General features: G+C 38.3%; 1 protein-coding gene across 10 annotated transcripts in view; it reads left to right on the top strand.

The window, feature by feature from the left end:
• ppfia2 (PTPRF interacting protein alpha 2) overlaps positions 1–13247 on the top strand; it is a 540387-nt gene that overhangs the window by 374559 nt on the left and 152581 nt on the right. For all 10 annotated transcript variants that reach the window (XR_006314523.1, XR_006314525.1, XR_006314524.1 and 7 more), the window contains 2 exons: positions 4377–4439; positions 7802–7893. Coding sequence is in view for 7 of the 10 variants with exons in the window: in XM_043709678.1 (XP_043565613.1) it covers positions 4377–4439; positions 7802–7893 (155 nt within the window). In the remaining 3 variants the exon portion in view is untranslated. The remainder of the gene's footprint in view (positions 1–4376; positions 4440–7801; positions 7894–13247) is intronic.

The following is a 13247-nucleotide window of genomic DNA, read 5'->3' as shown; positions in this document are numbered from 1 at the left end:
CAAGGTACAATAGCCTTTTAATAGCTTGGTTGGATTGGTCTTTTGGCAAATATCTGCAGAGTGGTGATTTGTTCTAAGAACTACATGTGGGAAGAGGCAGATGGAAACGAATGTAAGGGGCACTCTGGGTGGGCAGGTAGTCAATAGGTTGTGTTTGTTAAGTTACGGCACAAGGTCTTGGCAGAAGTCTCCTGAGACACTCTGTCCAAAAAAACTCAACACTACTCTCACGTGAACAAAAAAAAAGTAAGGTTCGACCCCATAATTTTCACCAGATATTTTCTCCTTGCCTTTCTCAGGATAGGTATTAATTAAACCAAAAGAGAGAAATAATGAATAAGTAAATAAAGCATCAGTGCTGAGGGACAGGTTATATTGTATAGCCCAAATAAGAGTTCTGTACACAAACGCACAGAGCGTAATGAACAAATCAAATGATTTGCAGGCACAAATTTAAATTGGAGATAAAAATGTATTAGCCATTCTGAGACATGGCTACAGGTTGCTCAAGATTGGAACTAATTTACAAGGGTGGTAGATTTACAAAACAGATAGGAAAAATGGTAGAGTGACTGCTGGATGGAGTACCCTTACTGATTAGGAACAAAATTAATTCAGTGGTAAAGAGGGATATAATAAGGGAAAAACATCTAGTGAAGATCATATGGGTGGAACTGAAAAAACTGTGAAGATTTTAAAACTGTAATAGGTGTTGTTTATAGATCCCCAGTAGCAGCCATAAAGCGCTAGATTGTATAAATATTAGACAAGTGTACAGCAAAGGCATGGGGAGAATTTGAATTTTAATAGATTGGGAGAGGCAGACTATAACCTGTCAGAAAGATAGTGAATTTCTGGAGCATATCTGGAATTGTTTCCGACAGCAAAATGTCCTGGATGCAACAAGCGGGGATGCAATGTTGGATATTATAATAATAAGACCACAAGACATAGGAATGCAAGTAAGGCTATTCGGCCCATCGAGTCCACTCCATCATTCAATCATGGCAGATGGGCATTTCAATGCCACTTACCTGCACTCTCCCTGTAGCCCTTAATTGTTTTCGAGATTAAGAATTTATCAATCTCTGCCTTGAAGACATTTAACATCCCAGCCTCCACTACGCTCTGTGGCAATGAATTCCACAGGCCCACCATTCTCTGGATGAAGAAATGTCTCCTCATTTCCATTTTAAATTGACCCCTTCTAATTCTAAGGCTGTGCCCACAGGTCGTGGTATCCCCGCCTGACGAAAACAAATTCCCAGCGTGCACCCTTTCTAAGCCATGCATTATCTTGTAATAATGAGTAATGAGCCAGATTTAATTAGTAACCTAATTGTGTGTGAACATTTATCAAACAATGATTTGAAAGAGTTTAGTGTAATATTTGAAAGCACAAGGCACAAATCAACTACGAGAGTTTAAGATATAAGGAAGGCTGGGATGAGACAAAGGCTGCCCACAGTAAACAGAAAATTTGTTAGTGCGAAAAACAATTGAAGAACAGTGGAGGATGTTTAAAGAAATATTTAACACAATACAAAACAGTTTAAGCCCCTGAGAGAGAAAAGCACTGTTCACAGTAAAAACAGCCTAGGGTAACTAAAGAGATAAGGGACGATATAAAACTAAAAAGGCTTACAGAAATGCAAAACTCAGCGCAGATGCTGTCAAATGGGAATGATTACTGTGTGGAGTTTGCACATTCTCCCCGTGTCTGCGTGGGTTTCCTCCGGGTGCTCCGGTTTCCTCCCACAGTCACAAAGATGTGCGGGTCAGGTGAATTGGCCATGCTAAATTGCCCATAGTGTTAGGTTAAAAAAGGGGTAAATATAGGGGTATGGGTGGGTTATGCTTCGGCGGGTCGGTGTGGACTTGTTGGGCCGAAGGGCCTGTATCCACACTGTAAGTAATCTAATCTAATCTGATACAAAGACGAGCAAGGCCACAAAGCAGCTTATATTCGCTACTAAAAGGGATGTTGAAAGGAAAGTTGCAAGGGACATAAAAATCGATAAGAAGTTTTATAGTTACACAAAGGGAAAGCAGGTGGTCAGGAACGATCAATGTTGGCCTACTAAAGACTGAAAGTAGGGATATTGTCAATAACTTTGGGAAGTGGCAAATATGTTGAATAATTATTTTGCCCCAATTTACAGTAGGAAGGATAGCTTGCTGGAAGTCAAGAAGAATTAGTGGATTGGGGACTGGGACTGAATAAAATTAACATAAATAAAACATTGGTAATGAGGAAATTAATAGAACTGAAATGTGCCAAATCCCCAGGACCTGACAGTTTCTGTCTGAGTGTGTTAAAATCCATTGTGGATACCGCAATTATAAGCTTTCAGAGTTCCCTAGATACAGGAGTTATCCCTCAGGATTGGAACATTGCATGTCATTCTGCTTTTTAAAAATGATGAACGATGAAAACCAGGGAATTAGACATGATTTGGAGATGCCGGTGTTGGACTGGGATGTACAAAGTTAAAAATCACAAAACACCAGGTTATAGTCCAACACTTATATTTGGAAACACTAGCTTTCGGAGCGCTGCTCCTTCATCAGGTGGTTATGGAGAATAAGATTGTAAGACACAGAATTTATAGCACAAGTTTACAGTGTGATGTAACTGAAATTATACATTGAAAAAACCTGAATGGTTTGTAAAGTCTCTCATCTTTTAGAGTGACCATATTGGTTTCAGTTCTTTCATATGTAAATTGCAAACTTTTTTCAAAGTTACATTCTCAAGTAAACTTTAACAATTGGTGTCATATCTGACCAGATAATGTACTAGCTCATCTAACATTTGTGGTGGGGAAGCTGTTGGAGTCAATAATCAAGGATGGGGGGTAACTGAAAACCTGGAAAGGTTTCAGATTATCAGGGAGAGCTGGTATGGATTCGTGACAGGTGTGTCATACCTCACAAACCACATTGAATCTTTTGAAATGGTGACTGTGCTAGTAGACAGGGGAATGTCTATAGATGTTGTTTATCTAGACTTCCATAAGCATTTGATAAAATTCCCAATAAGAAAGTATTAAGTAAGGTAGAAGCCCATAGAATTGAGGGCAAATTAGTGACATGACTGGGAAATTGGTTGAGTGGCAGTGGACAGACAGTAGGGATAAAGGGTTGGTACTCAAACTGGCAAGATGTGACTCGTGTACCACAATAATCTATGTTAAATTATTCATATTATTTATTCATAACTTGAATAATGCCATTGAAAGTCAGATATCTAAATTTTCTGATGACAGGTGGCAAATTAGAAAGTATCGAGATAGTCTATCAATATTACTTTATAATGTTTTGCTTTGTGGATGAGCAAATTGTGGCAGATGGATTTCAACGTATGCAAGTGTAATGTTATCCATTTTGGACCAAGAAAGAATATATCTGGGTACTCTCTAGATGATATGAAGTTAAATACAATCCATGTCCGAAGAGATTTGAGGTTCAGGTGCAGAGATCTTTAAAATGCCATGAACAGGTGCAGCAAATTATCAAAAATGCTAATGGATACCAGCCTTTATATCTGGTGGAGTGGACTATAAGGACACAGATGTTATGCTGCAGCTATACGAAACCCTGGTTAGACCCTACTTGATGTATTGTGAGTAGATATGGGCACCACACCTTGACAAGGATATATTGGCCTTGGAGGAGTACAATGTATATTTATAAGTATGATATCTGGTATTCAGAGGTTAAGTTATGAATGAACTATTTTTATTGTAACTTGTATTTTACAGTGAGAAAAACAGTAAAATATAGTGATAAGCTTTTCCACTGTTGCGATAATCCAATGCCATTTTGAATATTTTAAGAATAAGAAAAATAAAGATATAATTTAAAGAGAGCCCATCAGTCTTGAGCCAGCTCATTGTCAATGACACCTGTGCCACTATCCCTCCTCCTAGAATTTAGAAGATTAAGGATGATCTGATCAAAGTCTTCAAGGCATTAACAGGAAAAGACAGGGTAGAGAACAGTAAAATATTTCCACTGACCGCAGATTCTTTTTAACAAATTCCACTTTAGCTACTGTTGGCATTGATTTGGAAGCATGTTATGATGTCAAAGGAATCTCATGATTATAATACATAAAGTATTTGCATATTTCAATAAGAGCACAGAATAGTTCATTGGCATCTTTAATAGTATGAAACCATTATTAATGAACTGGAGTGAGAAAGCTTTTTAACACTTCATTAAATGTATGAAATGGTTTGTCGTAGAAATTTAATATATACCAACTGTTGAAGTCCTTCATATACAAATCTTGATAACAAATGTAAATGTACTGTTTGATCAAATTTGCCATTGTGACTTATTTTACAAATAATTATGCTTTGTTACCTTAGAACATGTTGATTCAAGAATCTGAACTACTAAGGAAACAACTAGAGGAGTCGCTTCATGATAAGGTAATATCTTTAATACATAAGAACAATACTTGTTGAATACACATAATAGATGTGAAGTTTCAGTGAGATATCAATGATTAAGAATAATAATTTATTTTCTTACTGTAATATTAAACATAAAGTACTTGTGAAAAATTAAAACATATGCAGGTTTTTTTTGCCACTTAGCTCAATAGCAACTGAAATAATTTCCAATTAACAGTATAACTTGGGTCTCCTAGCTGTCACAATTATATCAAAGCCACCTAAAAGAGAAGGGTTATTGGACTGTGTAATAAAACTGTAAGCTGAATGTTGCTATGAATTTTGATAAGCATGGTTTTTAAAAATTCATTCAGGAGATGTGGGCATCGTTGGCTTGACCAGCATTTATTGCCCACCCTAGTTGTCCTTGAGAAGATGGTGATGACCTACCTTCTTGAACCACTGCATTTCTTGGGGTGTTAGGACACATACAGTGCTGTTAAGGAGGGAGTTCCAGGATTTCTGTACAGCGATACTGAAGGAATGGTAATATATTTCCAGTCAGGACAGTGAGTGGATTAGAGGGAGTCTTGCACATGATGGTGTTCCCATTTATCTGTTGCCTTTGTCCTTCTAAATGATAGTGGTTTCAGGTTTGGAAGATGCTGTCTAAGGAGTCTTGTAGGTGATATGTACTGGTGCAACTGTGATTCAGCGATGAAGGGACTAAATGTTTCTGAATAAGCTGTTTTGTAATGGATGATGTTAAGTTTCTTGAATGTTGTTGGAGCTGCATACATTCAGGTAAGTGTAGAGTGTGCCCTCATAGTCCCAACGTGTGCCTTATAGATGATGGATAGACTTTGAGGTGTCATGAAGTGAGTTACTGATTACAAAATACCTAGTCTCTGATTTTGTCATGTCGCCACAGTATTTATATGGTGGTCCAGTTCAGTTTCTTGTCAATGATAATCCCTAGGATAAAGATAAGTGGCATTCTGAGAAGGTAATGACAAAGTGCAATGATTAGATTCTCTCTTCTTGGAGATGGTCATTTCCTGCCATTTTGTGCAAATGTTACTTGCCACTTGTCAGTCCAAGTTTGGCTATCATCAAGGACTTGTTATATTTAGACATGGACTTGTCCCTTACCCAAGAAGTTGTGAATTGTGGAATGATCAGTGAACCTGCTCACTTCTGACCTTATGATGGAGGGAAAGGCATTGATGCAGCAGCTGATGATGGTTGGACCTAAGACATCACCCTGTGTATCTCTGCACTGTTGATCTGGGGTTGAGATGACTGACTTCCAGCCACAACCATCCTCCTTGTACTAGCTATGATTCTAATGAGCAAAGAGCTTTTCTTCCACTTCCTGGTGACTTCAATTTTGCTCGCCTCCTTGATGCCACACTGATTCAAATGTGGCCTTAGTGTCAAGGACAGTCACTCTGAATTCTTCTCTGGAATTCAGATTTTTTTTTTCATAATTAAATCAAGGCCGTAATGAGGTCAGGAGTTGAGTGGGCCTTACAGACACAAAACGGAGTGCCTGTGAGCAGATTATTTCTAAACAAGTGCTGTTTGGTAACACTTCCTGATGAAGAGCTTATTCTCAAAACGTTGTCTGTCCTGCTCCTCGGATACTGCCTGACTGGCTGTGCTTTTCCAGCACCACACTCTTCGACTGCTTGATAACACTGTTGATAACTCTTTCCACCACTTTATTGTTGATCACTGTTGGAGCAGTAGTTGGCAATATGAGATTTGTTCTGCTTTTTGTACACAGAACATACCTGGACATGCTACCATGCTGCTGGTTAGATGCTAGTGTTGTAGCTGTACTGGAGTGTTTTGGCTATTGGTATGGCAAGTTCGGGAGCACAGGTCTTTCGGACTGTTGCTGAATCTCAGGTTCCAGAACCTTTTCAGTGTTTCTTCTCATCACATTAAATGAATCAAATTGTTTGAAGACTGGCATCTGTGATGCCATGAACCTCCAGAGGAGACCAAGGTGGATATCCACTCATCACTACTGGCTGAACATTGTTGTAATCGCTTCAGCCTTATCTTTTGCATGATATGCTGTGCTTCGTCATCATTGAGTGAGTTGTTTAATTATCTAATAAACATTCGTAATTCAATGTGGCCGGACTGAAGAGCTGAGGTATGATGCATTGGTTTTGAAATCACTTAACCCTGTCACTTACCCAAAGTTGACACCTGCTTCATCAGAGTGGCACATCCTGTTTTAGGATATCTATTGAGACACGACTTGCAAATTTTTACCAATTGAACTTTTAGGTATAGTTAGGTTAAAGTCAGATGCCCAAGTCAAACTTGCCACCAAACGACTCACTGCCAGATGAAACTGAAGTTGGAAAACACGTAACAACCAACTGGCTCCTCTGAGGTAATTTAGCACATCAAGTATTAATAATAAGGGTGTCAGCCTCATTGCCATTTTCTGTTCACACGTAACTGCAGTCAGTCAGGTGTTCTGATATTGGGAAAAGTGGCAGTCTATCTGGGCAAGATAATGGCAATTCTAGGAATGAATGAATTTACACCTACCTCCTTCATCCTGAGTGCCTGCTGGAAGTACTTCTGATCGGACACGAACTCTCTCATAACTCCTTACTCCAGAACTTTTTCCACAATGCCTCCAATTCCCCCATTAATATTCCATCTAGTTATTTTGTTATGATAACATTTATGTTATTCATGAATGACATAACTTCCTGGAATTATAGTGGTAGCAATAAGGCCATCATTACTTTTGTGTTGATGAAAAAAGACACATTGTGTTGAAGCTTTTTGTCTTGTACTTGTCAGGGTCTTCTGTAGCATTGCAAATTTAAGGAAAATATCAATATTTATACTGAATGAGAGAAGAATGCTGATCGGTAGAGGTGTTGCCATGGAGAATGCACATGTTAATGATGATTGACAACTAACTGCAAAGCTTAGTTTAAATTCTGTACCAGGTAGATTGACTCTAATCAGTCAACCATTGCCCTGACAATTGCAGCAGCAAATGGCTACCACCTATTTTGTTGAGTTAAAACACGGTTAGCATGTTTAGATTTTCTTTCTGTCTGCAAAAAACAGAGTTTTGTATAATACTTATGTATGTAGCTTCTAGTGCATACAATTGCAACATACTGCAAACATCATTAACATACCTAAATTGGTTGGCAGTACAATTCTTCACACATTCAGGATGATCCAGAAAATGTAGTTTTATTGCCGAATCACATCTAACAATGGATGCTGTGGTTGAGTTTTGCAAGTTTGGATTAATTGGTAAGGACCAGTCCCTTTTGTGTTGTAAGCCTACAGCTTACAAAGATTGTATCATACCAGTACTGAATCTCCTCAATTATTGTTTTTTACAGGAACGATTAGCAGAAGAAGTTGAAAAATTTCATTCTGAGGTTCAACAAATGAAAATGCAATCTGTTGCTTTGTTGGAACCATCCATGTCCAGGTAATTTGAATGTAAATAGTCAATTAAAGGCAAATGCCTTGTAACTTAAAAAAAATCACTTCACACGTAGATGAAAAGATTCATCTACAATTCTAATAAAAATAAAATGTGTGTTTCTTTCTCTTTATGTTACCTACTTCTTATCTTGGGCTGGATTTTACCAGCCCTCTGGAGAAGGATTGTGATGTGAAAGTGGCAGTGGAAGGCATCTGAAGACAGTGTGATGTTTTCCCTTGCTACAGGATTTTTTTTAATGACTGGCCAATTAAACCAATTTAATTGCCAATCATTGATCACTTTCTGGCTCTCTTGGCATTTTACCAGCATTTGAAGGAGCCACTACAATATGGGGAGACAGCCAGATAAGTCATGATGGCCTTCTACCAGATTTCACCAGCACTGACAGTGAAAAGTACACCCCTCTGAACATGGGTTTGCTTGTATGAGACCAACACATTCAATTAAAATTTTATCTGGCCTTTGAGGGCATCTCAACATAAAAGTGCCGTCTACATCTTTATGTAGCCATTAATGGCACTGCCAAGTCTTGCAGGTTGCTGGCCCACTACATTCTCAGTTCGGCAATCATCCTAGTAGCAGCCTCTCAATTGCTTCTGGTAATAAAATGCTACCCTGAGTCTCATCACATCAAGCACAGGCTCAAATTCTGCAAGACTGCATACTTCTTTGGGAAAAATTCCTAACTTTGTGTCACAGTATCAGTCCCTTGTGTTATTTGTCACCTTTTTGTCTCTTGAATCCATGATTATGAAACATTTTTCTTGTTGCCTCTCTATCTACTAGCAGTCATGTTTTCTTTCATTCATTTCCTGCCTTTTTTGTGTGAATGTTACCATTCATTGATTTCCTTTCACTTCAATACATGTTCAGTTAATGTAAATTATCAATCGACATTTTTCCCAATAAGTCATTGTGTTTTTATAAGTCAGTGTGCACCACTTCAGCAACACTATGCATCTGATTGTGTTGATGTCATCAAATGCTACTGATGGGTAGAACAATAGTACATAGATTCACTATAACATCAGGCTGCAAATGTATGAAAACATAGCAAAATAATACATTATAAGATACATTACAGGAGGCAAAAACAAAGACTAAGTGATAGTGAAAGGTCTTTGGCAGTAGTATTGGCAGAATTGGAAAATAAGCAAGAAAAATGGTAACATTATGGATTTTGTTTTATGTTTTTTAGGCTCTTTAATTTCTTTCAGATTTTAATAGGATACATTTTATTTTTGAGAGTAAAGAACACAATGGTTGGGCAGTCATTGCCAAGGAGCTGAATTTAATGCACACCAGAAGGAGATTTCTCCCGAGGAGGGAGACTTCAACTGGGAGACATTATTTAAGAATAGGAGGTATCCCTTTTAAGATCAAAATGAGAAGTTTTTTTTCACTCAAAGGGTAATAAAAGTATGAAATTCTCTTTCCAAAAAGCTGGTGGAGGCTAATTCTTTAAATTTACTGGTATAAGTTTTGACTCCCTTGTTTTTATAGACAAGGGAGTCAAAGATTATAGAATGCAGTCAGGAAAGTGAAGCTGCGACCACAACTAGATCAGCCATGATTATATTAGATGGTTTGAAGGCTTGAAGGGCCAAATGATATACTCCTGTACTGTTTTACCAATCTGATCCTGCCTGACACTAGATATTCAAAACTAATTATCTACTCCAAACTATGTAATAGCAAGTGTTTACCAGGAGGGCAGACAAGACGCTTCAAGAATGTTCTCAAATTCTTCCTGAAGAATATTCCATATCTCCACTAATTCGTAGGCTCTCTACCCTAAGACCTTTCAAAGGGGAGAAGGAGCATCTATGAAGATGCCAAGCTTTTCAAGTGTCTCCAACAGATGCAAATGGAGGCTAATCACAAATAGCAGGGAAGTAAGCAAACACCACCACCTACTTCAATAAAACCACATTCCCTAACTGTGACAGGGTTTGAGGATCCTTCATAAGAATGAGATATATGGATGCCCTTGCATTAAAAGTGGCCTGGCAAAAACATGCAACTCAAAGATCTCCATCAGCTCCAAAGTAAATGATTGAAAGCCTAAAATGGTGGCTGAGTTGCTCCAAGAGCAGGCATGATGTGGTGAGGCTAGTGGTTTGCCAATGTGGAGTTATTTAGTTGAGAAGCTGAGATGGATGGGGGTCATGGAGCAAACAGGAATGATGTTCAGAGAAATAGTTGTCAGGATTAGAAATGCAAGCCCCTTCAGCTCAAACAGAACAGCTCCAGCATTGTATTGAAAGCAGGTGATGAGACTTTGTATTTAAGAGTTGTATTCTTCCTCAAAGGGGTGTTGGCTTCTATAGAGGGAAAAGGTTCGGAAGGCAAAAATGGAAACTGATATTTGTGCCGAACTATAGATTTATAATAAGCCCTTGTAAATCTCTGAAAGACTTTTGCTGCGTAATTCAACATCTAGATATCGATTTATGAGATGTGATAGCAGATGATTAACCTTGATTTCTTCAGGTGGAAAGATAAAAAAGGCAGAAGGTAACTCCTGTTTTTGGCAGAAGCAAAGATCCTGGTGATTTTTCAGAATGAAGTAGCTGTGTCATGCTTCAGGTTCACAAATTATGATTATCTACTGGTGTTTTCAGAATTGGAACCATACAAGCAGTGGAGAATGACATGAAAATGCAGTCTCAGTTCACTTCTCTAACCAAGAAGAAGCAAGGTATGGTTTTGACTTTATCCTTGCCAGGAAGGAGTAAAACTAGAAATAAAGTATTTTTGGAACTGAATATAAAGAAAACCTGAATATTGAACAGGAATTGAAGATTCAATATAAGTTATGGACAGAATTACAAAAAGGATGACTTATTGGAAGCCTACAAAGTATTGTTAATATTTGATAAATTTAATAAGATGGACAATCAGTGCATGGAAGAACATGTCATGCAGGTGGAGCGATTTCATAAAAGGCTAAAGAAATTCAAGCTAGAAATTCCAGAGTCTGCTAGTGTTTAAGCTTTCAGATCATGCACAAATCTGCAGGGATCATGACAAGTAAGTAGATGAATATCTTTGTTGTTGATACATTCAGTCGTTTAATATCAGATAGTGGTTGTATCTCAATACTGAGTGGTGTCAGTTGGCTGAACTGTTATTTGGAAATTCTAGACAAAACAGCTAAAAATAAGATCAAAGAATACTATAGCTTGACCTATTTTAGATTCAGTAATAATTCCTGCCTTGGGAAAAGGCAAGAAAATGGAGTTGAAGTTATCAGATTAGCCTTAATCTCACTGAAAAGCAGAGCAGACCTGATGAGCCAAATGGCCTAGATCTGCTTCTATGTCTTATGGTCTCATGATTTTATCTTTAAAGAAACTGGTTCTCTCCTGTGAAATTGCAGGACTACATCATTTCTTAAGTACTGATGTCTTCCAGAGTGACACAACATTGTTACCGAATAATGATTTGATAAAAACAAGAAAAAAAAATGCATTAGGACATGATGAATGATGAAGTATTTGTGTTCAGTTAAACTGTCAACTTTCAATTCATGAGATCTGGACGTTATTGTATTCCATTGAGGAAACCTGGATATTCTCAGTAAGGTGTCCAAGAAATGTTATTGACCTCTGCAAATAAGAGTCTGACTGATAAGAAGAGGATTTATATGGAAATTGCATGAACAATGGAGGTTGGTGTCCAATGGTGTACAACAGGGACCAGTGTTGGATCCATTATTGTTCATGGTATGAATAAGTGTTCAAGAAGAAAATGTGGGGTAATGACAAGTAACTTTGTGGATGACACAAAGATTGGCTTTCCACATGAACGATGAAGAGTGGTTGAAATGAGGAAGAAGGTCTTCGGTTACAGGAGAATAGAGACCGATTGATCGGATGGGCACACCAGTGGCAGATTGAATTGAACACTGAAAAATGTGAGGTGATGCACTTTGGAAGAGTTAAAAGACAAGGAAGCATTCAATAAATGGCAGGAGACTAGGAAGCTCAGAAGAACAAAAGGATTTTGGGGTGCTTGTCAACAGATCAATGAAGGTAGCAGGACAGATTTATAGGGCAATTAAGAGTTTTGAGAACATTTGTAGCTCAGGTTGAGGTTCTGGATGAAGGTTTGCTTGCTAAGCTAGAATGTTCATTTTCAGACGTTTTGTCACCATACTAGGTAACGTCATCAGTGTGTCTGTGGAGAAAGCACTGGTGGTATGGCCCAGTTTCTATTTATATGTTTAGGGTTCCTTGGGTTGATGTCATTTCCTGTGGTGATGTCATTTCCGGTGGTGATGTTATGAGTATGGAATACATGCCTTTTTCAGTTAGGCATGAATTATCAGAGCAGGGAGCTTTTGTTGGAACTGTATGTGCCTTTGGTTAGGCCACAGCTAGAGTACTGTGTACAGTTCTGGTCACCACACAATAGGAACAATGTGAAATCACAGGAGGTGATGCAGAGGTGATTCACTAGAGTGCTGTATGTGAATTAGCACTTCCGCTATGAAGAGAAGCTGAATAATCTTGAATTATTTTCTTTAAAGCAGAGAAGGCTCAGACGTGTATAAGATAATGAAAAGCATGGTCAAGAATGAAAGGAAGCAACTGTTCCCCTTACTAGAAGGGTTAATAACATCAGGCACAATTTTAAGGTCAAAGGCAAGAGGTTTTGAGGAGATTTGAAGACATGATTTTCGACCCAAAGGTTGGAATCTGCATTGCATTATATGGAAGGATAGTTGCTGCAGGAAACCTGCCAATTTTTAAGGGGTATTTGAATGAGCACTTAAGATGTCATAGTATTCAATGCTATGGGCCAAGTGCTGGAAAGTGCGCGCAAGTGTAGATTTAGTGCAGTATTTTGTTTACTCAGACTCGATGGGTGATGGGCCTGTTTGGTATTGTATGATTTTATAAGTGATCTTATCCTTCCACACAAAAATAAAGCTCCTGTTAAAGGATGCTGGACTTGAGGATAAAGAATGCAAGTTCCTTGTAGAATAGAGCACGCTATGAATTAATATATGAACTAAATACAGTCAGACATCACTCCACCTGTTTCTAAGTACTCCTTTAGCTCAGGAATTTAATGAAGTTGGAGCACATGTCTGAAGATGTGGGACAAAGAACTGAATATCTGTCTATTACATTTACAGAGGAACCTTGATTATCCGAACGAGATGGATGGGCACTATTTCGTTCAGATAATCAATTATTTGGTTAATTAATTCAATGCCTTTCCTCTGGGGCTCTGAGTTTTCTGTTAAGTCCACTCCCCATTCAGAAGACTAGGCAGCAGCACACCACGCATGAGCCCTGGCCCCAATCCCATCCAACACCATCCCC

The sequence above is a fragment of the Chiloscyllium plagiosum genome, chromosome 19 (genome assembly GCF_004010195.1).
Source record: "Chiloscyllium plagiosum isolate BGI_BamShark_2017 chromosome 19, ASM401019v2, whole genome shotgun sequence".
Lineage (NCBI taxonomy): Eukaryota > Metazoa > Chordata > Chondrichthyes > Orectolobiformes > Hemiscylliidae > Chiloscyllium > Chiloscyllium plagiosum.
The sequence above is the reverse complement of the archived record's forward strand: the minus strand, read 5'-3'. Positions and strand labels throughout refer to the sequence as shown.